At 41.9% G+C, this 26,086-nt stretch overlaps 1 protein-coding gene across 8 annotated transcripts in view; it reads right to left on the reverse strand.

The window, feature by feature from the left end:
* Positions 1 to 26,086, reverse strand: part of wwk (white walker) — a 190,071-nt gene that overhangs the window by 15,621 nt on the left and 148,364 nt on the right. For all 8 annotated transcript variants that reach the window (XM_071660686.1, XM_071660685.1, XM_071660687.1 and 5 more), the window contains 5 exons: positions 24,444 to 24,546; positions 22,694 to 22,826; positions 16,418 to 16,534; positions 13,839 to 13,945; positions 9,591 to 9,776 (listed from right to left, as the gene is read on the reverse strand). In XM_071660686.1, coding sequence (XP_071516787.1) covers positions 9,591 to 9,776; positions 13,839 to 13,945; positions 16,418 to 16,534; positions 22,694 to 22,826; positions 24,444 to 24,546 — 646 coding nt within the window. The remainder of the gene's footprint in view (positions 1 to 9,590; positions 9,777 to 13,838; positions 13,946 to 16,417; positions 16,535 to 22,693; positions 22,827 to 24,443; positions 24,547 to 26,086) is intronic.

The following is a 26,086-nucleotide window of genomic DNA, read 5'->3' on the forward strand; positions in this document are numbered from 1 at the left end:
TAAACATTGATAAAATTTATTAAGAGTTAATCTAAAAAGTTAACATGTTTAAAAGTTATCTAAGACATGCACGTAAGAAGCGTACAGTGTGCAATAGTACCTATGTATATCATATACTACATATCACATTCCATAGTACCACAAAAATGTATATATATAAATGTATATATATATACTAAAAATCTGATGGAAAAGCTAATAAAGAACTTACATGTTCTTCAACTGTTCTTCATTAAGGCATTAGGGAAAATTATAACTAATAGGGAGGAAGAAAAAAAGAGTTAGGAAATATGTGAACAAGAGATGTATGTTATAATGTCAAAACTTGTATATTTTTTCCTGGTTTTTTTTTGGGGGGGGTCGTTTGGGGGGAATTGGGTTGTTTGGTTTAACAAGACTAATAGGTTTTCCTTATTGTTTTAAGGAATAGTAGGACAATTAACGCCTTATGTAGGGGAAAAAAGAACACGAAAGTTTAATGAACAAATTACGTGAAACTGAATACTGGATGAGATCAAACCAGCATTGAACTTTTTGAGATAAATGATTATTGTATTTTATAAATTGGGCCATAAATGGGTTATTTATGTAGAACACCGACTCTTCAGTGGACTAATTAACTTCACATTTATTGTCCTAGTGTTGTTCGAAGCTCTGATATCTCTTGATAACGTATCAAATTAATGCTTTGTACGAATGTTTGAATTTCAAGATATCGAGGTGGTGTGTGTGTGTTGTAGTGGGAGGGGCGCTAGGCACCTCACACGTCACTGTAAATGGACATTATCACCATTAGATTTCACTATCTCTTTTACGATATACCGACCTCAGATTTACATAGTGGTAAAAGACTCCCACTAGTCTTTTATAAAGTTCCTTTGAATTGTATTTAAGGAAATGGAGTGGGTTTTATTCAGTGGTATCAGTAGATATTGTCAATGGTGGTGTCTGGTATCTTTGACATACAACCACCATCAGACACACCCTTCAATAATTAACAATAACCCCGATAATGAACGAGGTTGTAGGTGTTATAGCCTTGTTATAAACCTTTATGAACTACCCAAGTGTGATATAATCTATTCACAACTGATTGGGGCGCACAGGTTGTATTTGAATATTGACTAGAATCCACGCAAGTGGCAACTCCACCTGCACGTGTTGTGGGGTGTTGTTGACATACACACGCACGCGCGTCCCTGTGTCCCTTTAACAACAACCCGGGGTTGTGAGGTTGAGACACAACCCTCCACAACCCAGAGGCGTATTGATGGATGAAGATAGATATAAGAACGGACGCCATTAAGGCCGATAAATGAGAATATCCGTTAATTATTCAAATAAATATTTGGGACATAGATTAGGTTATTTAATAAATATAACAGTAAATATAAATTAGAGTACATTATACAATGTAGATGATGAAAGTGTATGAATAAATGGACTTAGCATGGGTAAATGAACGACCCATTTTTATCCAAACTGCGCGTGATCAAGATATTCCTATGAGTCCACGGGGAAAATGAAAGGCGAAAAGTTCCCAAGTGCACTTTCGTGTCATAATCACATCATCAGGGGAGACACAAGAGAGAAATATAACAGTCACTTGATATGCATCGAAGAGACGAAGCTAGGACTCTTCGATGTATATCAACTGACTGTTATATTTCTCTCTTGTGTCTCCCCTGGTGATGTGATTATGACACGAAAGTGCACTTGGGAACTTTTTGTGTTTCATTTTCCCCCGTGGACTCATAGGAATATCTTGATCACGCGCAAAATTGTGATCCTTCCCAATATATATATATATATATATATATATATATATATATATATATATATATATATATATATATATATATTAGACTCCCTACGTGAACATTATTTAGTCCGCAATGCAAATATGATATAAGAAAATACAAATGTAGGACAAGAAAAAAAATAGAGTAAAAAAAAATCGTAAAATTTTACGATACTTCAATTGGCAATGGATTATTCTAAGTGCATGCAAGGAGGATAGAAAGAGAGGGGGTAGATAGATAGATAGATAGAGATAGATATCTCTCTACGTCTCGATTTTTATGATGTATAAAAAAATGTATATATATTAACACGTCTGCGTCAACCACAACTGGCAGTAGACATTTTAACTGCATGCAAGGAGGGTATAGAGAGAGAGGGGTAGATAGATAGATATAGATAGATATCTCTCTACGTCTCGACCTTTATCATATAAAAAAATGTATATATATATAAACACCTCTGCGTCAACCACAATCTACTACATAGGGGTCATGCCTCAGCAAACATGGAGGGCGTTGGGCGCCCGAAATAGCCTAGCTAATTATGCCTAGCCTAAGGGGGGCCCCCCCAGAGAAGATATAAACAAACACCCCCCCTCATACCTTATACTCACCCTTGGCATCTATAAGGCCCAGTGAGAAGATAAATGGTCAGTGTCAGCTACGTGGGTTAAGAGTGTAAAGCATTATACATAAAGGTTAGAGTCTTAAGCATTATGAATAAGTGGGGGGAAGGGGGGTTCAGGGGAGGGTTCAGTCTAAGTAATATTATACATAAGGGGTTTCAGTCTATTAAGTAGTATTATCCATAAGGGGGTTCAGTCTATTAAGTATTATACATAAGGGTTTTCAGTCTATTAAGTATTATACATAATGGGTTTCAGTCTATTAAGTATTATACATAATGGGTTTCAGTCTGTAAAGTATTATACATAAGGGGTTTCAGTCTGTAAAGTATTATACATAATGGGTTTCAGTCTGTAAAGTATTATACATAATGGGTTTCAGTCTGTAAAGTATTATACATAAGGGGTTTCAGTCTATTAAGTATTATACATAAGGGGTTTCAGTCTGTTAAGTAGTATCATACATATGAGGTTTCAGTCTATTAAGTACTATACATAGATGGTTTCAGTCTATTAAGTATTATACATAATGGGTTTCAGTCTGTAAAGTATTATACATAATGGGTTTCAGTCTATTAAGTATTATGCATAATGGGTTTTCAGTCTATTAAGTATTATACATAAGGGTTTCAGTCTATTAAGTATTGTACATGATGGGTTTCAGTCTATCAAGTAATATACATAAGGGGTTTCAGTCTATTAAGTATTATACATATAAGGGTATACCACATAGCTCCAATTCACTCTATTCCTTGCCCTCCTTTCACCCTCCTGTATGTTCAGGCCCCGATCACACAAAATCTTTTTCACTCCATCTTTCCACCTCCAATTTGGTCTCCCTCTTCTCCTCGTTCCCTCCACCTCCGACACATATATCCTCTTGGTCAATCTTTCCTCACTCATTCTCTCCATGTGCCCAAACCATTTCAAAACACCCTCTTCTGCTCTCTCAACCACGCTCTTTTTATTTCCACACATCTCTCTTACCCTTACGTTACTCACTCGATCAAACCACCTCACACCACACATTGTCCTCAAACATCTCATTTCCAGCACATCCATCCTCCTGCGCACAACTCTATCCATAGCCCATGCCTCGCAACCATACAACATTGTTGGAACCACTATTCCTTCAAACATACCCATTTTTGATTTCCGAGATAATGTTCTCGACTTCCACACATTCTTCAAGGCCCCCAGAATTTTCGCCCCCTCCCCCACCCTATGATCCACTTCCGCTACCATGGTTCCATCCGCTGCCAGATCCACTCCCAGATATATATATATATATATATATATATATATATATATATATATATATTGTATGTGTGTATCTATACATACATGTATGTGTTTACATAATTCTGCTTGTGTGTGGAAAGTGAGTCTATTGAAAAAACGTACACATACCTATATGTACTTTTGATGTGTGAATCAACTTAATTAGTGTACTATAATGAAATTAAAGTTAGAAACAGGAATTCCAATGACTGTGTATTTTAGGTATCCATTGTTCACTATTTAACCTGATGAAATATATGAGCACTTAGAATGAATATTGCTACTAGAAGTAGAGGACTTGCATACCCACATCCCGTTTTCTAAAGAGCAGGACGGAGAAATTAGGATAGTTCACTTAAAAAAGAAAATTAGGAATGCCAGTTTGATTTCTTGTGATAAGAAGGGAGAAGGTAAGTGTGAGGGGAGAACACACTTCCCTAAATACGTGGTCACGTAATGTGTGAGAGAGGAAAAGGAAAACGTGTGCCAAGCGTCAGTGGGGTTTTCTTTAAGTCGCCCCTGGAATTTTTTTTTCCATTTTCTTTTTATCTTTTTTCTTTTTACTCGCTTCTTGGCTACAGCAGCTGCTGATGTGATTTTGCAAAGCCATCAAACGTTGTAAAGTATTTGGTCCTGTCGGATCTTGGGGTTGTAACTTTACGTCCAAGATTAATTAGTGTTTTGTGAAGGAAATTCCATTATTTGGGGGTAGGGGAGCTGGGTGAAGATCTTCATTGTCTTCGAAATATTAACCTAAAGATTCGGGTTCTGTGAGGGACTGTGTCTTCTTCTATGTCTCTGTGATGCACAGAGGTCGCAAGATCACGAGTTACAGCTGTTATGCTGAGTTACAGAGGGGGAACTCGAGAAAAGGGGCCATTCATGTGTTATTTCTAATTGGCTGAGGTGGGAGAGTTACCGTCACTTTAGAAGGTGTTGAGTGTGTCAAAGATGGTGGATTAGATTTTGAAATTGACATTTCTGTGTCTTTCAGCTTTAGACTCTATTCTTTTGTCTTAAAGCTTAACAAAGACTCTATTCTTTTGTCTTAAAGCTTAACATAGACTCTATTCTTTTGTCTTAAAGCTTAACATAGACTCTATTCTATTGTCTTAAAGCTTAACATAGACTCTATTCTTTTGTCTTAAAGCTCAACATAGACTCTATTCTATTGTCTTAAAGCTTAACATAGACTCTATTCTTTTGTCTTAAAGCTTAACATAGACTCTATTCTATTGTCTTAAAGCTTAACATAGACTCTATTCTTTGTCTTAAAGCTTTAAATAGACTATTCTATTGTCTTAAAGCTTAACAAAGACTCTATTCTTTTGTCTTAAAGCTTAACATAGACACTATTCTATTGTCTTAAAGCTTAACAAAGACTCTATTCTTTTGTCTTAAAGCTTAACATAGACTCTATTCTATTGTCTTAAAGCTTAACAAAGACTCTATTCTATTGTCTTAAAGCTTAACATAGACTCTATTCTTTTGTCTTAAAGCTTAACATAGACTCTATTCTATTGTCTTAAAGCTTAACATAGACTCTATTCTTTTGTCTTAAAGCTTAACATAGACTCTATTCTATTGTCTTAAAGCTTAACATAGACTCTATTCTTCTGTCTTTCAGCTTACTATAGACTCTATTCTTCTGTCTTAAAGCTTAACATAGACTCTATTCTTTTGTCTTAAAGCTTACTATAGACTCTATTCTTTTGTCTTAAAGCTTAACATAGACTCTATTCTATTGTCTTAAAGCTTAACATAGACTCTATTCTATTGTCTTAAAGCTTAACATAGACTCTATTCTATTGTCTTAAAGCTTAACAAAGACTCTATTCTATTGTCTTAAAGCTTAACATAGACTCTATTCTTCTGTCTTTCAGCTTACTATAGACTCTATTCTTCTGTCTTAAAGCTTAACATAGACTCTATTCTTTTGTCTTAAAGCTTACTATAGACTCTATTCTTTTGTCTTAAAGCTTAACATAGACTCTATTCTATTGTCTTAAAGCTTAACATAGACTCTATTCTATTGTCTTAAAGCTTAACATAGACTCTATTCTATTGTCTTAAAGCTTAACAAAGACTCTATTCTTTTGTCTTAAAGCTTAACAAAGACTCTATTCTTTTGTCTTAAAGCTTAACAAAGACTCTATTCTTTTGTCTTAAAGCTTAACAAAGACTCTATTCTTTTGTCTTAAAGCTTAACATAGACTCTATTCTTTTGTCTTAAAGCTTACCATAGACTCTATGCCACACTTGTCTGTCTGCTACACTAATCAAACCTATTAAGCTTAAAGATCACTCCACTGATAGCTTAAGCTTCAAGCTCTGATGGCTCTTGGTCAATCTGTGGGACACCGTCCGTCCAGCTTACTGTGTGTATAAGCTTTCAAAAAGCTTTAAACTGGATCTTTCATTTTCATAATGTCTATTGAGAATTGTCCTCAGGTTTGAAGATAAATACTGTTGCAGGAACTGAGTTACGTGATGTTTCTGAGTTACCAAGTGTTGTTGAGTTCCCCATCTGTTGCTGAGGTACCTCATATACCTAGGTTGAGTGTTTCTGTAACTCAGTGGCCTAAGGGTGTTTCTGTAACTCAGTGGCCTAAGTTGGGTGTTGCTGTAACTCAGTGGCCTAGGTTGGGTGTTGCTGTAACTCAGTGACCTAGGTTTAGTGTTGCTGTAACTCAATGGCATAGGTTTAGTATTTTCATAACTCAGTGGCTTAGGTTGAGTGTTGCTGTAACTCATTGATCACAGAATTGCTTTTGTTGGTGGAGTTACCTCATTGCCGAGTTACCTTAAGTTACTAAGTTGCTTCTTATTGTCGAATCATTCTTATGTTCCTTATTCACATCTTATTGCTGAGTTACCTCATGATCCTGGATTATTTTCTTGTTGTGGAGTTACCATGTATTTATAAATTTTGTTGATGTTTTATCAGTTACATTAATTGATGTTTGCAACTGCTTTTGTTAGTGAGTTACATCGAGTTACGATGTTTTATTTTCATTTACCACATGTTGATGAGTTACCAGACATTGCAGAATTCATTTTCTAGAGTTCCATCTTCTTGTTAGTGTAAGTAACGGTGATGAGTTACCTCATATCACTGAGTTACCTGAAGTTCCAAAGCTGTGTTGCTGCTTGTCTGGTGCTAGAGTTACATCATGTTATGGAGTTACTTAAAGTTATATTCACTGATAGTTCGGAGTTACGTGAGTTTGGTGAGTTGCCATGTGTTTCTAGACTTAACCGATCGCAGAGTTACATCTAGTAACTACCATGTTACTGAGTTATCTACTGTTACTGACTTACCTGGCACTGCTGAGTTACTGGGTGTTACTGAGGTACCTGGTATTGATTCGTTCCTTAATGTTATTGAGTTACCTCATATTTTTGTGTTCCTTGATGTTAATCAGTTACTTGGCTGCGCTGTCCTGATACTGCTGAGTTACCTAATAGAGCGGTGTTCCTTTTTGTTTGTGAGTTACCTGATACTTTTGCTTTCCTTGGAGTTCTGAGTTACCTGATATATCAATGTCTTGTGATATTACTCGGTTACCTGGTTGTGTTGTCCTTGATGTTACTGAGTTACCTGATAAGGATGTGTCCCTTCTTGTTACTGAGTTACCGGATATTGTGCTGCGTATTGAGTTACCAGAAATCAGTATGCTCAGTCTTTTTGCTTGATATTTTCCTGAGTTACTAAATTACATGGCATTTCTCTGCTCCTTGATGTTACTGAGTTACTTGATGTTCTGAGTTACCTTTTGTTGTGGTGGGAAATGTTGGACATATATTTTTTCATGATGTTGCTAAGTTCCCTAGTGTTGCTGTGTTGCTTAATATTTCTAAGTTACCTGGTATAGCTCGTTGATGTTACTGAGTTACCCACTGTGGTTCCTTAAGTTACTAGGTTACTTGATGTTGCCTTGTTCCTTAATGCAAGAGGAGTTACCTGTTGCCGCTGCGTTCCTTAATGATAGACTAAGTTACATGATTGTGGTATTGCTGAGTTACCTGACGTGTCTGTGTTCCTTGATCGTCCTGAGTTACCTGGTGACGTTACGCCCCCTTGATGTCACTGCGTTACCTCAGTCACTTTTTGTGTTTACAGTTAGATGAGTTACCAGGAGTCGAGAAAGCCTTTGAGTTACTAAAGAGTGACATGTTAGTTACGACACCTGACTTAATCTGTCCCTCACTGAACGGGAACTCAGCACGGGAGTGAGTTCCCATAGATATTGTAATCTGTCGATCGGATAAGCAAGATATAAAAGAAAACAGGAATTATCAAAATATTATTTGTTGGTACAGATTAAGGAAAAGAGGATTTGGAATTCATGATACGGTTGCCATGGTTGCAAATGGGAAGGACATGGGCGACAAAGACATATAACAGATGACCTTACGGTTAATAATGAGGTCATGTGTAACATGAAAGCTGTCTAAACATAGTGGTAGTACATTCGGGGTTCCTTCCCTCCCCACTTCTCCCTCTGGCTCAACGATCGTCAGGAAAGAGATGAGGTAAATATGGCGGTAGAATCAGGATTATAAAAGCACAAGGCTTGTCCTTTCTTCCCCACCGCTCCCTCTGGCTCAACTACCGCCAGGATAAAGATAAGAACTATCTAGTACATCGGTAAGATACTGCTATGGAAGTTATATAGGAAAGTGTAGACTTCCACTCAAGTTCCACCAGGAAAAGGATTAGAATAATTTGTGATATTTCGGTAAGATACTGCCATGGAAGTTAGATAGGAAAGTGTGGACTGTTTGGCTCCACTTCCACCAGGAAAAAGGTAATGATTATGCCTTATATCGATAAGATACTACCATGGAAATTCTACAGGAAAGTGGGGACTTCGACTCAAGCCGGGAAAAAGATAAGAATAACATATGATATAGCTGTAAGATACTGCCATGGAAGTTCTATAGGAAAGTGTGGACTTCCACTCAACTTATGCCAGGAAAAAGATAAGAATTATTTATGGTCCATCGGTAAGATACTGCCATGGAAGTTCTATAGGAAAGTGTGGATTTCCACTCAATTTATGCCAGGAAAAAGATGAGAATCATTTGTGGTCCATTGGTAAGATACTGCCATGGAAGTTCTGTAGGAAAGTGTCGACTTCGACTCAAGCCAGGAAAAAGATAAGAATAACATATGATATATCTGTAAGATACTGCCATGGAAGTTCTATAGGAAAGTGTGGACTTCCACTCAACTTATGCCAGGAAAAAGATAAGAATTATTTATGGTCCATCGGTAAGATACTGCCATGGAAGTTCTATAGGAAAGTGTGGATTTCCACTCAATTTATGCCAGGAAAAAGATGAGAATCATTTGTGGTCCATTGGTAAGATACTGCCATGGAAGTTCTGTAGGAAAGTGTCGACTTCGACTCAAGCCAGGAAAAAGATAAGAATAACATATGATATATCTGTAAGATACTGCCATGGAAGTTCTATAGGAAAGTGTGGACTTCCACTCAACTTATGCCAGGAAAAAGATAAGAATTATACATGTAGTCCATCGGTAAGATACTGCCATGGAAGTTATACAGGAAAGTGTGGATTTCCACTCAATTTATGCCAGGAAAAAGATGAGAATCATTTGTGATCCATCGGTAAGATACTGCCATGGAAGTTCTATAGGAAAGTGTGGACTTCCACTCCACTTATGCCAGGAAAAAGATAAGGATCATTTGTGATCCATCGATAAGATACCGCCATGGAAGTTATACAGGAAAGTGTGGATTGGAAAAGATTTTTGCCTAGACAGTTTGATGACGTCTGAGAAGGAGGAGGAGGATTAAGGATGGAAAGCAAGGCTTTCCAGACGCCAGAGGCGAGACAGGAAACGACTCACCGTGAAGTGAGGCCTGGGCTCGGAGAAGAGTTCAACGTGGGAATCCAGGGTGCCCCAGTTGTAGGCAAGGACGGCGCTGTGCCGCTTCCAGCCCTCCAGCCACATGGAAGCCCACACCACGTTCAGGAAGGCGAAGAGCACGAAGCCCTTGTCTTCCAGGGCTTGGTCGCGTCCCCACAGAAGCACCTGCAGAAGGAGAGTTGGTAGTTAAGAGACCTCCCTAAGGTTTGGTTAGGTATGGAATTTCTCTCCTGGATGAAGAACTGGAAAAAAAACTGGTCAATCTCAAGCTCCTGGATGAAGAACTGGAAAAACTGGTCAATCTCAAGTTTCTGGACGAAGAACTAGTCGATCTCAAGTTCCAGAGCACCTGCAGAAGGAGGGTTTGGCATTTAGAGACCTTCCTAAGGATTGGTCTGGTATGGAATTCTTCTCCTGGAAGAACTGGTCAGTCTCAAGTTCCAGAGAGCTTCCTAGGGTTTGGTTTGGTGTGGAATTCTTCTCCTGGAAGAAGAACTGGTCGATCTTAAGTTCCAAAGCACCTGCAGAAGGAGGTTCTGGCATTTAGAGACCTTCCTAAGGTTTGGTCAGGTATGGAATTCTTCTCCTGGAAGAACTGGTCAGTCTCGAGTTCCAGAGACCTTCCTAGGGTTTGGTTTGGTGTGGAACTCTTCTCCTGGACGAAGAACTGGAAGATCTCAAGTTCCAAAGCACCTGCAGAAGGAGGGTTTGGCAGTCAGAGACCTTCCTAAGGTTTGGTCTTGAATGGAACTCTTCTGCTGGAAGAACTGGTCAGTCTCGAGTTCCAGAGAGCTCCCTAGGGTTTGGTTTGGTGTGGAATTCTTCTCCTGGAAGAAGAACTACTCGATCTCGAGTTCCAAAGCACCTGCAGAAGGAGGGTTGGGATCTAGAGACCTTCCTAAGGTTTGGACGGGTATGGAACTCTTCTCCTGGAAGAACTGGTCAGTCTCGAGTTCCAGAGAGCTTCTTAGGGTTTGGTTTGGTGTGGAACTCTTCTCCTGGACGAAGAACTGGAAGATCTCAAGTTCCAGAGCACCTGCAGAAGGAGGGTTTGGCATTTAGGACCTTCCTAAGGTTTGGTCAGGTATGGAATTCTTCTCCTGGAAGAACTGGTCAGTCTCGAGTTCCAGAGACCTTCCTAGGGTTTGGTCTGGTATGGAACTCTTCTCCTGGACGAAGAACTGGAAGATCTCAAGTTCCAAAGCATCTGCAGAAGGAGGGTTTGGCAGTCAGAGACCTTCCTAAGGTTTGGTCTGGAATGGAACTCTTCTGCTGGAAGAACTGGTCAGTCTCGAGTTCCAGAGAGCTCCCTAGGGTTTGGTATGGTGTGGAATTATTCTCCCGGAAGAAGAACTAGTCGATCTCGAGTTCCAAAGCACCTGCAGAAGGAGGGTTGGGATCTAGAGACCTTCCTAAGGTTTGGTCTGATGTGGAATTCTTCTCCTGGAAGAACTGGTCAGTCTCGAGTTCCAGAGAGCTTCTTAGGGTTTGGTTTGGTGTGGAACTCTTCTCCTGGACGAAGAACTGGAAGATCTCAAGTTCCAGAGCACCTGCAGAAGGAGGGTTTGGCATTTAGAGACCTTTCTAAGGATGGGTCAGGTATGGAACTCTTCTCCTGGAAGAACTGGTCAGTCTCGAGTTCCAGAGAGCTTCCTAGGGTTTGGTAGGTGTGGAACTCTTCTCCTGGATGAAGAACTGGTCGATCTCAAGTTCCAGAGCACCTGCAGAAGGAGGGTTTGGCATTTAGAGACCTTCCTAAGGATGGGTCAGGTATGGAACTCTTCTCCTGGAAGAACTGGTCAATCTCAAGTTCCAGAGACCTTCCTAGGGTTTGGTCTGGTATGGAACTCTTCTCCTGGACGAAGAACTGGAAGAACTGGTCCACCTGTAGAAGGGTCGTACCGGTCATACGGTCGTGTACGGGGCCCACGGTGTTAGCCTTATCAAAACTTTAATCTAGAAATCTTAACACCGATTAGAAATCCTTATCTTTAATCTCAAATAATATAAATAGTGTGTCTTAGGGGGTCAGAAGGGGTTAGAAGGGGTTAGAGGGGTCAGAAGAGGTCAGAAGGGGTTAGAGGGGTCAGAAGGGGTTAGAGGGGTCAGAAGGGGTTAGAAGGGGTTGAAGGGGTCAGAAGGGGTCAGAAGAGGTTAGACTGGGCAGAAGGGGTTAGACGGGTCAGAAGGGGTCAGAGGGGTCAGAGAGGGGTCAGGAGAGATTAGACTGGTCAGGAGGGGTCAGAAGGGGTCAGACGGGGTCAGAAGGCATCAGAAGGGGTCAGAAGGCATCAGAAGGGGTCAGAAGGCATCAGAATAGGTCAGAGAGGGGTCAGAAGGGGTCAGAGAGAGGGGTGCAGTAATTTAGTACAACGAATATTCTTTTCAAACTATTCTTTTTTTTAAGGAAATTTTGGCGAAAGAAAAAAAAAAATTAGGACGAAACTTTCTCAATATCCCACAGCAAGGGCAGGTTTGTGGCGAAGAATTTTGGAAATCCATTATGCAAAAGACGAATTAATTTGAGAAAAGGAGGAAATTCCATTCCCTTGCTTTACCGATCAGTGACTTTGTTATTGACCTTAAGTGACCTTTGTGGTACAGTGTCTCTTTGTTAAGTGACCTTTGTGGTACAGTGTCTCTGTGTTAAGTGACCTTTGTAGTACAGTGTCTCTGTGTTAAGTGACCTTTGTAGTACAGTGTCTCTGTGTTAAGTGACCTTTGTAGTACAGTGTCTCTGTGTTAAGTGACCTTTGTAGTACAGTGTCTCTGTGTTAAGTAACCTTTGTAGTACAGTGTCTCTGTGTTAAGAAACCTTTGTGGTACAGTGTCTCTGTGTTAAGTAACCTTTGTAGTACAGTGTCTCTGTGTTAAGTGACCTTTGTAGTACAGTGTCTCTGTGTTAAGTAACCTTTGTAGTACAGTGTCTCTGTGTTAAGTGACCTTTGTAGTACAGTGTCTCTGTGTTAAGTGACCTTTGTAGTACAGTGTCTCTGTGTTAAGTAACCTTTGTAGTACAGTGTCTCTGTGTTAAGTAACCTTTGTAGTACAGTGTCTCTGTGTTAAGTAACCTTTGTAGTACAGTGTCTCTGTGTTAAGTAACCTTTGTAGTACAGTGTCTCTGTGTTAAGTGACCTTTGCAGTACAGTGTCTCTGTGTTAAGTGACCTTTGCAGTACAGTGTCTCTGTGTTAAGTAACCTTTGTAGTACAGTGTCTCTGTGTTAAGTGACCTTCATGGTACAGTGACTCTGTGTTAAGTAACTTTTGTAGTACAGTGTCTCTGTGTTAAGTGACCTTAAGTGACCTCTGCGTATAGCACTCTCTGCGTGCGCAGTCGAGCGCTGGATGCGGAACTCGCCTTTAAGGAGACGTAGGTCAAGGGGGAGCCAAAGATGCAGGGGGAAAAAAAAATATGATGGGTGATGGGAGATGAGTGATGGTAGATGAGTGATGGGAGATGAGTGATGGTAGATGAGTGATGGGAGATGAGTGATGGTAGATGAGTGATGGGAGATGAGTGATGGGAGATGGGTGATGGAAGATGAGTGATGGGTGATGGGAGATGGGTGATGGGTGATGGGGGATGGGAGATGGGTGATGGGTGATGGGAGATGAGTGGTGGGAGATGAGTGATGGGAGATGGGTGATGGGAGATGAGTGATGGGAGATGGGTGATGGGAGATGGGTGATGGAAGATGAGTGATGGGTGATGGGAGATGGGAGATGAGTGATGGGTGATGGGAGATGGGTGATGGGAGATGGGTGATGGGAGATGAGTGATGAAAGATGGGTGATGGGAGATGGGTGATGGGAGATGAGTGATGGGAGATGGGTAATGGGAGATGAGTGATGGGAGATGGGTGATGGGAGATGGGTGATGGGAGATGGGAGATGGGTGATGGTAGAAGGTTGGGGGAAAAAGGTGATGGTAATTGCAGGCAACGAAATTGGTAAGTGATGTTGTTAAAGAGAGAGAGAGAGAGAGAGAGAGAGAGAGAGAGAGAGAGAGAGAGATGGGGGGCATGAGCCAGCACTCAGGTGGAGAGGTAGGAGGCACACACACACAGCAGTAGTTCCTTACCCAGAAGATGGAGTCCAATGAGAAAGAGAGAGAGAGAGAGAGAGAGAGAGAGAGAGAGAGAGAGAGAGAGAGGCACTCAGGTGGTAGACGAGGCACACACACATACACACACACACACACACACACAGCAGTAGTAGTTCCTTACCCAGAAGATGAGTCCAATGACAGCTGGGACGGTGAGTGCTGTGGTATAATGACCCAGCCAGGCGAAGTAGATGGCGATCTTGGATCCGAAGTATTCCTGTATGGCCTCTGTATTGAGGGAGAGAGAGACACACACACAGAGAAGACTTGGGATCAGAAACAGACTGGGTGTTGTGGACCACTGGCTCACTGGCTTTGTGGAGGGAGGGACGGGTAAGTGTGTCTCTTAAGTGCCACTTAAAAGACGTTCAAAACATGTTTTCATAAGACTTAAGAAAACCTATTAATGTACGAGAAATAATGATTCAGTTTTACGTTGAAAGTTCAAAAATACAATTTTGATTATATGTATATATCGATTTATATATATATATATATATATATATATATATATATATATATATATATATATATATATATATATATATATACATCGATTTATGTAAAGTCTTTTATTCATTTATATAAAGCCTTGAACATTGATTTATTGTATACATCGTGAAGGAAAGAATGGTTATATATACATTATATAATATTAGGTTACACTAGCCTTAGGGTAGAGATTTCTATAGTTACATAGGGCTAATGTGAGCCTTCTGTCCATGCAGGGAGTCGTGTGTGTTCAATATACACTATATAGGGCTTATATCGTCAGTATAGGGGTCATATATCGTAGTATATAGGCTATATATCGTCAGTATAGGGCTCATATATCGTCAGTATATGGGCTATATATCGTCAGTATAGGGGTCATATATCGTCAGTATATAGGTCACATATCTTCAGTATATGGGTAGTATATCAACATATTCAGGTCAAATATATTCAGTATATATCGTCAATATATGGGTAATATATCGTCAGTATATAGGTCACATATCTCCAGTATATGGTCCATATATCGTCAGTATATGGTCCATATATCGTCAGTATGTGGTCCATATATTGTCAGTATGTGGTCCATATATCGTCAGTATATGGTCCATATATAGACAGTATATGGTCCATATGTCGTCAGTATATGGTCCATATATCGTCAGTATATGGTCCATATATCGTTAGTATATGGTCCATATATCGTCAGTATATGGTCCATATATCGTCAGTATATGGTCCATATATCGTCAGTATATTGTCCATATATCGTCAGTATATGGTCTATATATCGTCAGTATATGGTCCATATATCGTCAGTATATGGTCCATATATCGTCAGTATATGGTCCATATATCGTCAGTATATGGTCCATATATCGTCAGTATATGGTCCATATATCGTCAGTATATGGTCCATATATCGTCAGTATATGGTCCATATATCGTCAGTATATGGTCCATATATCGTCAGTATATGGTCCATATATCGTCAGTATATTGTCCATATATCGTCAGTATATGGACCATATATCGTCAGTATATGGACCATATATCGTCAGTATATGGTCCATATATCGTCAGTATATGGTCCATATATCGTCAGTATATGGTCCATATATCGTCAGTATATGGTCCATATATCGTCAGTATATGGTCCATATATCGTCAGTATATGGTCCATATATCGTCAGTATATGGTCCATATATCGTCAGTATATGGACCATATATCGTCAGTATATGGTCCATATATCGTCAGTATATGGTCCATATATCGTCAGTATATGGTCCATATATCGTCAGTCTATGGTCCATATATCGTCAGTATATGGTTCATATATCGTCAGTATATGGTCCATATATCGTCAGTATATGGTCCATATATCGTCAGTATATGGTTCATATATCGTCAGTATATGGTCCATATATCGTCAGTATATGGTCCATATATCGTCAGTATATGGTCCATATATCGTCAGTTTATGGTCCATATATCGTCAGTATATGGACCATATATCGCCCGCGGGAGTCACATAAGGTCTTCTAAGGTCAGTGATCCCTTGAGCAGGGCGGTACGACCCAAGTGGTTTCATGGCCTGACCTCTGACCTGACCCTCAGTGCTCAGGTCAAAGGTCAGGCCATCCTACCCAAGGGTCGTGCTCAAGGGTCGTACACTTGTTACAGTGACCCCAATCGTCAGTACATATCAATAAATGCCAAAAAGGTCCAGTGATTTTACCGTATGAATCACGTAAGGTCATGTAGAGGTCAGGTTGAGTCACTTCTCGTAGGTATCGGGTCACCGAAAGGTCACTGCGAGTTTCGAGAAGGTAGGTGGGTGTGGTGTGGGTAGGTTGGGTCACGTCTCGTCAGTATAGGGTCACCGAAAGGTCACTGCGAGTTTTGGGAAGGTGGGTGTGTGTGTGTGTGGGCAGGTTGGGTCACGTCTCGTGGGTATCGGGTCACAGAAAGGTCACAACGAGTTTCGAGAAGGTTAGGTGGGTGTGGTGTGGGCAGGTTGGGTCACGTCTCGTGGGTATCGGGTCACAAAAAGGTCACTGCGAGTTTCGAGAAGGTACGTGGGTGTGGTGTGGGCAGGTTGGGTCACGTCTCGTCAGTATCGGGTCACAAGAAGGTCACTGCGAGTTTAGAGAAGGTGGGTGTGTGTGGGTGTGTGTGTGTGGGGAGGGGAAAGGCCACTCACCTATTGGTTGGTACCTGAAGAAGGCTTGCACCCAGCTGGCTCTGAGGTGTTCCAATTTCTTGTAGTCGTGGAGGGGTAAGACGCCATGGATCAAGCCATCTGTCTCGAACTTTGGAACTGTCGGGTGGAGGAGGAGGAGGAGAAGAAGAAGGAGGAGGAGACGACTTAGTGATGCAGGAGGAAACACCTCCTGGAAGACTGGTGTCTTCGAACGCCTTCATAAAATGGACAACAAATATTGGGTCCTTCATGAAATGGACAACAATTATTGATTCCTTCATAAAATGGACAACAATTATAGGGTCCCTCATAAAATGGACAACAATTATTGGGCCCTTCATGAAATGGACAACAATTATTGGATCCTTCATGAAATGGACAAGAGTTATTGGGTCCTTCATGAAATGGACAACAATTATTGGGTCCTTCATAAAATAGACAACAATTATTGGGTCCTTCATAAAATGGACAACAATTATTGGGTCCTTCATAAAATGGACAACAATTATTGGGTCCTTCATAAAATGGACAACAATTATTGGGTCCTTCATAATATGGACAACAATTATTGGGTCCTTCATGGAATAGACAACAATTATTGGGTCCTTCATGAAATGGACAACAATTATTGGGTCCTTCATAAAATGGACAACAATTATTGGGTCCTTCATAATATGGACAACAATTATTGGGTCCTTCATGGAATAGACAACAATTATTGGGTCCTTCATGAAATGGACAACAATTATTGGGTCCTTCATAAAATGGACAACAATTATTGGGTCCTTCATGAAATGGACAACAATTAGTCCTTGTGGGTTGTTCTACATTGGGAGCACTGAATACCCTTAGAAGTTAAAGTGCTTGGCTTGTAAGACTACATCTTATCATCTAATCCAGTCTTTCTTATGGGAAGATTTAAGCTATAAGTCTTCATCAGTTTTACGCATCTTGATGAATATACAAAGTCCCATGTACAAATTTGTATTGAAAAAAGAAAAAAAAAGGGTTGTGCTTATGTGTGTGTGTGTGTGTGTGTGTGAGTATAATAAAGGAAGTGGGGTGAGTTTTCGACTCATGGGGGCCACAATTTGTAAGCTCCCATTTGTATCATAGAACCTTTTAAATAAATTAAAACTGCAATTTTCCTTTGTGCGTGCGTGTGTGTGTGTGTGTGTGTGTGTGTGTGTGTGTGTGTTTGTGTGTGTGTGTGGAGTAATCATAACACAGAAAATATTGTTAAAAGTCCAGCTGGCTTCGAGTCAGCTGTTCACCACGGGATGGTAATCACGCTTGACCTACTTAGTAATATATTCATAAACATTTGACCTCCCTTACAACACCCTGACACCATACAGCTAACGAATGAGTTCTCTCTTCCCCAGCAGGAGGCCCACAAGCCAATCAGAGTGGACTGGGAAGGTGGACATCGACTCTCCACCCCACCAGCAGGAGGCCCCTTCAAACCAATCAGAGTGGTCTGGGAAGGTGGACTTCGACTCTCCTCCCCCAGCAGGAGGCCCTTAAGCCACTAGAGTGGACTGGGAAGGTGGACATCGACTCTCCACCCCACCAGCAGGAGGAGGCCCCTCAAACCAATCAGAGTGGACTGGACTTCGACCCCCCGCCCTCGGCTTCGTCCCGCCCGCCCACGGGCCGCCTCCGAACTCCCCCTCTCCCCCAGCAGAGGTCGAGGAACCCCAGTCTTCGTCTCCTGACGCAGGTCAGTGTTTTGCAATGTTCTCTTTGCATCTTCGCCAGTTCGTGTGTAGGGTTTAAGAAGGTGTCGCCAACCCAGTTTGATAAAGAATAACGAATTTAACAATAACTGGGGGGAACACAGTATGCAAATCAGTTTGATAACGAATAACTAATTTAACAATAACTGGGGAGGAACACAGTATGCAGATCAGCTTAATAACGAATAACTAATTTAACAATAACTGGGGGGGACACAGTATGCAAATCAGCTTGATAACGAATAACTAATTTAACAATAACTGGGGGGGAACACAGTATGCAAATGAGCTCGATAACGAATAACTAATTTAACAATAACTGGGGGAACACATTATGCAAATCAGCTTAATAACGAATAACTAATTTAACAACTGAGGGGGAGACACAGTATGCAAATTAGCTTGATAACGAATAACTAATTTAACAATAACTGGGGAACACAGTATGCAAATTAGTTTGATAACGAATAACTAATTTAACAATAACTGGGGGGAACACAGTATGCAAATGAGCTTGATAACGAATAACTAATTTAATAACTGGGGGGGAACACAGTATGCAAATGAGCTTGATAACGAATAACTAATTCAACAACTGAGGGAACACAGTATGCAAATGAGCTTGATAACGAATAACTAATTTAACAATAACTGGGGAGGAACACAGTATGCAAATTAGCTTGATAACGAATAACTAATTTAACAATAACTGGGGGGGAACACAGTATGCAAATCAGTTTGATAACGAATAACGAATTCAACAATAACTGGGGAGGAACACAGTATGCAAATCAACTTGATAACGAATAACTAATTCAACAACTGGGGAACACAGTATGCAAATGAGCTTGATAACGAATAACTAATTTAACAGTGGAAATTGGGACTTTTAAAGTGAAAAATCTCTGATGTCTGTGTCTTTTGGTTAGATATCTATGCTGGTTAAGTGAAACCAGTCCTTGCGTTCGTGTGTTCTGCGATCACGAATGCTTTTGAAAACGAAGGCATTAGATGTGTATGACGTCAGTACGTAATTACGTATGACGTCAGAACTTAAAACTTATAGATAGACTTTCCTATGTGTAAAAATATGGGGGGGGGAAGGGGCAATTAAGTGACGCATTGATTAATGAAGATCATTAGAGAAATGTCACAGAGAAATGTAAGTAATCCCGAATATCGTAAGTAATCCTGAATATCGTAAGTAATCCTGAATATTGTAAGTAATCCTGAATATCGTAAGTAATCCTGAATATCGTAAGTAATCCTGAATATCGTAAGTAATCCTGAATATCGTAAGTAATCCTGAATATCGTAAGTAATCCTGAATATCGTAAGTAATCCTGAATATCGTAAGTAATCCTGAATATCGTAAGTAATCCCAAATATCGTAAGTAATCCTGAATATCATAAGTAATCCTGAATATCGTAAGTAATCCTGAATATCGTAGGTAATCCTGAATATCGTAAGTAATCCTGAATATCATAAGTAATCCTGAATATCGTAAGTAATCCTGAATATCGTAAGTAATCCTGAATATCGTAAGTAATCCCAAATATCGTAAGTAATCCTGAATATCGTAAGTAATCCTGAATATCGTAAGTAATCCCAAATATCGTAAGTAATCCCAAATATCGTAAGTAATCCTGAATATCGTAAGTAATCCTGAATATCGTAAGTAATCCTGAATATCGTAAGTAATCCCAAATATCGTAAGTAATCCCAAATATCGTAAGTAATCCTGAATATCGTAAGTAATCCTGAATATCGTAAGTAATCCCAAATATCGTAAGTAATCCCAAATATCGTAAGTAATCCTGAATATCGTAAGTAATCCTGAATATCGTAAGTAATCCTAAATATCGTAAGTAATCCTGAATATCGTAAGTAATCCTGAATATCGTAAGTAATCCTGAATATCGTAAGTAATCCTGAATATCGTAAGTAATCCTGAATATCGTAAGTAATCCCGAATATCGTAAGTAATCCTGAATATCGTAAGTAATCCTGAATATCGTAAGTAATCCTGAATATCGTAAGTAATCCTGAATATCGTAAGTAATCCCAAATATCGTAAGTAATCCTGAATATCGTAGGTAATCCTAAATATCGTAAGTAATCCTGAATATCGTAAGTAATCCTGAATATCGTAAGTAATCCCGAATATCGTAAGTAATCCTGAATATCGTAAGTAATCCCAAATATCGTAAGTAATCCTGAATATCGTAGGTAATCCTAAATATCGTAAGTAATCCTGAATATCGTAAGTAATCCTGAATATCGTAAGTAATCCTGAATATCGTAAGTAATCCTGAATATCGTAAGTAATCCCGAATATCGTAAGTAATCCTGAATATCGTAGGTAATCCTAAATATCGTAAGTAATCCTGAATATCGTAAGTAATCCTGAATATCGTAAGTAATCCTGAATATCGTAAGTAATCCTGAATATCGTAAGTAATCCTGAATATCGTAAGTAATCCTGAATATCGTAAGTAATCCTGAATATCGTAAGTGATCCTGAATATCGTCAGTAGTCCTGAATATCAGAACGGCTGGACTGATCAAGGACAGAGGGATATTCAGTGAGCTTTTCGCAAGAATATCGCAAAAGGAGGGGGCGATATTCACCAATTCCTTCCACATTTTATGAGGAGGTCATCCTGCAGGGAGGTGTACACACACACGCACGCACACACACACACACACACACATGCACACACACACACACACACACACACCTCATACACACACACAAACACACACACACACACACACCTCACCCACACACACAAACACACACACACACACACACCTCACCCACACACACAAACACACACACACACACACACCTCACCCACACACACAAACACACACACACACACACCTCACCCACACACACAAACACACACACACACACACACAAACACGCATACACACCTCACCCACACACACACAAACACACACACACACATACACACACACACAGACACACACACATACACACACACACAGACACACCTCACCCACACACACACAAACACACAAACTCACACACACACACACACACACACACACACACACACACACACACACACACACACACACCTCACCCACACACACAAACACACACACACACAAACACACACACACCTCACCCACACACACACACACACACACACACACACACACACACACCTCACCCACACACACACACACACACACACACCTCACCCACACACACACACACACACACACACACACACCTCACCCGCTTGTGTTATAAATCCAAGGCAGTTACGCTGAGGGATAGGCCCCTCCCCCCCTTAAGATATTCGACCTTCGCTGTAGCGTCTGTGGATGAATGTGTACCAGACCTGAGCTATACACATCTCTATATACATTCCCTACTCGGATGTGGACACCAGTGGGCCATAAAACGTTATGGGAGTGGAGGAGTTCGAAGTGCCTTGTGGACACTGGTCTTCGACACTCGAAGTGCCTTGTGGACACTGGTCTTCGACACTCGAAGTGCCTTGTGGACGCTGGTCTTCGACACTCGAAGTGCCCTGTGGACACTGGTCTTCGACACTCGAAGTGCCTTGTGGACGCTGGTCTTCGACACTCGAAGTGCCTTGTGGACACTGGTCTTCGACACTCGAAGTGCCTTGTGGACGCTGGTCTTCGACACTCGAAGTGCCTTGTGGACACTCGAAGTGCCCTGTGGACACTCGAAGTGCCCTGTGGACACTCGAAGTGCCTTGTGGACACTCGAAGTGCCTTGTGGACACTCGAAGTGCCTTGTGGACACTCGAAGTGCCTTGTGGACACTCGAAGTGCCTTGTGGACACTCGAAGTGCCTTGTGAACACTCGAAGTGCCTTGTGGACACTCGAAGTGCCTTGTGGACACTCGAAGTGCCTTGTGGACACTCGAATTGCCTTGTGGACACTCGAAGTGCCTTGTGGACACTCGAAGTGCCATGTGGACACTCGAAGTGCCTTGTGGACACTCGAAGTGCCTTGTGGACACTCGAAGTGCCTTGTGGACACTCGAAGTGCCTTGTGGACACTCGAACTACCTTGTGGACACTGGTCTTGGACACTCGAACTCACAAAAGTATCAGAGATCGAAGTAGAGGGAGGCGAGCCACAGGCACAACCCTGCATTTGCTGTCGAATTGAGCATGCATAATGTAGATAGACATATGGCTACATAGATACGACAAGTAGATAGATAGAGGACATGGCTAGAAAAGGAGATAGATAGATAGACTATTTAGCTCTGGAGGGAGGGAGGTAGATAGATACCTTTAGCAATACAAAAGTCCCATCGAGTCGAAGTGATAGTGTGGAGGGGTTCATAGCGAAGGAGGGAGAGGTGAAATTACGACGCATACACAGAGAGAGAAAGAGAGAGAGAGAGAGAGAGAGAGAGAGAGAGAGAGAGAGAGAGAGAGAGAGAGGGAGAGAGAGAGAGGGAGAGAGAGAGGGGGAGAGAGAGAGAGAGGTGAGGGCTAAGAGCGCGTTGTACTCACTGATAGCTTGCCCTTCTCGGAAAGTGGTGCCTTCCACAGCCTCTCCCTGCGTCGCCCTGAGGGAGTGTAACAGATGCAACACAATACTTTGCCTCTCCAAGGTGCTGAAGAAGGTCGTCCCATCCTCCACGCCCTGCAACACAAACCCCACAACACTAGTATTGCCCTCAACACGACCATGGAACACTGTGGGGGTTATCATATAGATCAACACAACACAGAACACTCGCATTATACGCATTACGTCCAAGCAAGTCTGAATTTATCGTACCCATTACAGCAACACAAGACTTGTATTATGTTTACTTGAGGAACACAAAACTAATATGATGTTCATTTTGGCAACACAAGACGATTATAATCCTCGTTACAGCAACACAAGACCTTCTAAAACACTCATTACAGCTAAATAAGACATCTTTATTATCATTAAGGCAACACAAAACTTTCATTTTACTCTTGGCAACAACACAAGACTTCCATTATGCTCACAAGACTGATATCATGCTCATTACGGCAACACAAGGCGCCCTCTGTTACGCTCATTACAGCAACACAAGACTTCTCGTAAGCTTTTAAGAAGGTGGAAGCCAAGCCGGATGCAGCTTAACTCAAAGTGGAGTGGATGAATCATTTTGTCTTAAATGTTGAGGAATTGTTTTTCTCTTGTCCAAATCTGGTGTTAGCTTGTGTTATGAGGACATCTAGTTTATATATGTGGCTTTTGTGTTGGTGTTCCTGGTGTGGGGAGTGAGTGTCATATGTGTGGCATGTGAGTTACGACACATATATGACAAATGGTTGGTGTTTTTTGCTCTGTAGGAGCTGATGGGTGCGTGAGTTAGACTCACATCTATGTAAAGGTCAAGATAGATTGAGGACATTTGTGGAGGTGCTGCAAACAGTTTTGAGTGATCCATTTGGTGTCGTGTGGTGTTGCATATCCAATGATGAGGCTACTGTGGTGTGAGGGGTGTTGGGATGTGAGTGTGAGGTCGTGTGAAAAGGAACCCTCATGTTCAAGTTTTGTAATGAGGTAATGGAAGGTGGTGCCGGGGGAGACTGAGGAAAGTTGGCGAAAGAATTGCTCTTTGGGGAAATGCGACAGAGAGAAGCAATAGGTGATAGAGAAGGGAAGCAGATGTGTGTGATGAGGGGGTGTGCAACAGACGCAGGGGGGCTACAGAGGTGGGAAGCAGACAGTCTGTGTCTGGAGGAACAGACTCATGTTAAAGGCCATGGAGGAAGGAGGAACGTGCAACAGAAGAAGGACATAGAACAGAAGGGCAACAGAAATGTCTCAGTGGGAGCTGCCACAGAGACGTAGAAGGTGGTGCCATAGAACACAGAGGAGGAGGCTGGCAGAGAGGGTGGGTGGCACAGTCTCTGCGTGGCACAAAACATGGGTGACGCAGATGGCACAGTGTGGGAAGCACAGATGTAGGTGGCAATGAGTTTGGGTGTCAAATACAATGGGTGGCACAGTGCGTGAGTGGCATAGTCTGCTGGTGGCATAGCATGGACGGCACAAGGGATAGGTAGCAGAGTATGTAGGTGGCACAGTGTAGATGACAAATAGTGAAGGTGGCAGAGTGAGTTTGTGTGAGATACTGTGTGTGTGTGTGTGCGTGTTGGTGTGTAGCATTGAGTGCTGGGTGACATAGACTATGTGAGGGACTGTGGCAATGAGTGCTGGGTGACACAAACCGTGGGAGGGAGCGTGGCACAGACTGTGGGAGGAGGGACTGACCTGGAAGATGCCCAGCTCAGCGTGGGAGAGTTCGCGCAGTCCTCCCCCGTACTCCTGCTTCGTCCTCTTCACCAGACCCATCTCCTCGCCTCCCTTGATGAGCCTGTGGACGAAAACGAGTCCCTTAACTTGTGGACGAGACCTGAGTGTTCGTCCTGTGGACGAAAACACGTCCCTTAACTTGTGGACGAGACCTGAGTGTTCGTCCTGTGGACGAAAACGCGTCCCTTAACTTGTGGACGAGACATTCTTGTTCGTCCTGTGGACGAGACATTCGTGTTCGTCCTGTGGACGAAAAGGAGTCCCTTAACTTGTGGACGAGACCTGAGTGTTTTCGTCCACAGGACGAAAACGCGTCCCTTAACTTGTGGACGAGACATTCGTGTTCGGCCTGTGGATGAAAACGAGTCCCTTAACTTGTGGACGAGACCTGAGTGGACGAAAACACGTCCCTTAACTTGTGGACGAGACATTCGTGTTCGTCCTGTGGACGAAAACACCTCCCTTAACTTGTGGACGAGACCTGAGTGTTCGTCCCGTGGACGAAAACACGTTCCTTAACTTGTGGACGAGACATTTGTGTTCGTCCTGTGGACGAAAACGCGTCCCTTAACTTGTGGACGAGACATTCTTGTTCGTCCTGTGGACGAGACATTCGTGTTCGTCCTGTGGACGAAAACGAGTCCCTTAACTTGTGGACGAGACCTGAGTGTTTTCGTCCTGTGGACGAAAACGCGTCCCTTAACTTGTGGACGAGACATTCGTGTTCGTGGTATACAGTGGCTCCTGGGCCACTCTGTGGGCCACGCAGTGGCTCCTGGGCCACTCTGTGGGTCACACCGTGGCTCCTGGACCACTATATAGGCCTCAAAGTAGCTCCTGAGCCACACCGTGGCTCCTGAGGCCACTCTGTGGGCCATCCTGGGCCACACAATGGCCCCTGGACGAGGTGTTGGGAAGTGGGGGTGGGTGATCTTGGCCATCGAATACCCCACGTGTGGCCCATCTCGTTAACGCCCCTCGGGGCGCCCCGTTAACGCCCCTCGGTGGTGCCCTCGTTCAAGGGTCCTCTATGGACCACTGAACTCGTGTCTCACACACACACACACACACACACACACACACACACAGACACACACACATGAGCTTTCCTGGTGTAGTAAAGGGTTAGCTTCGTTGACCATGATTCACGCACGGGCCGGCCCGGGTATTAAGAGCCTAGATGGCGTCAGTCGGCCCACAGGCAATCCCTAGCTGCCCCTCCTCCCCTCGGCGCTGGTCGGTAAATGGGTACCTGGCTTAGGCTAGTGTGTGTGTCTCTCTATTAAAAAAAACACAGGGAGTAAAAACTGTGTGTATATATATATTCTTTCTTTCTTTCATACTATTCGCCATTTCCCGCATTAGCGAGGTAGCGTTAAGAACAGAGGACTGAGTCTTTGAGGGAATATCCTCACCTGGCCCCCTTCTCTGTTCCTTCTTTTGGAAAATTAAAAAAAAATGAGAGGGGAGGATTTCCAGCCCCCCGCTCCCAATATATATATATATATATATATATTGGAAAGGATCACAATTTTGCGCGTGATCAAGATATTCCTATAAGTAAACGGGGAAAATGAAACACGAAAAGTTCCCAAGTGCAC

Source organism: Panulirus ornatus, chromosome 72, assembly GCF_036320965.1.
Source record: "Panulirus ornatus isolate Po-2019 chromosome 72, ASM3632096v1, whole genome shotgun sequence".
NCBI lineage: Eukaryota > Metazoa > Arthropoda > Malacostraca > Decapoda > Palinuridae > Panulirus > Panulirus ornatus.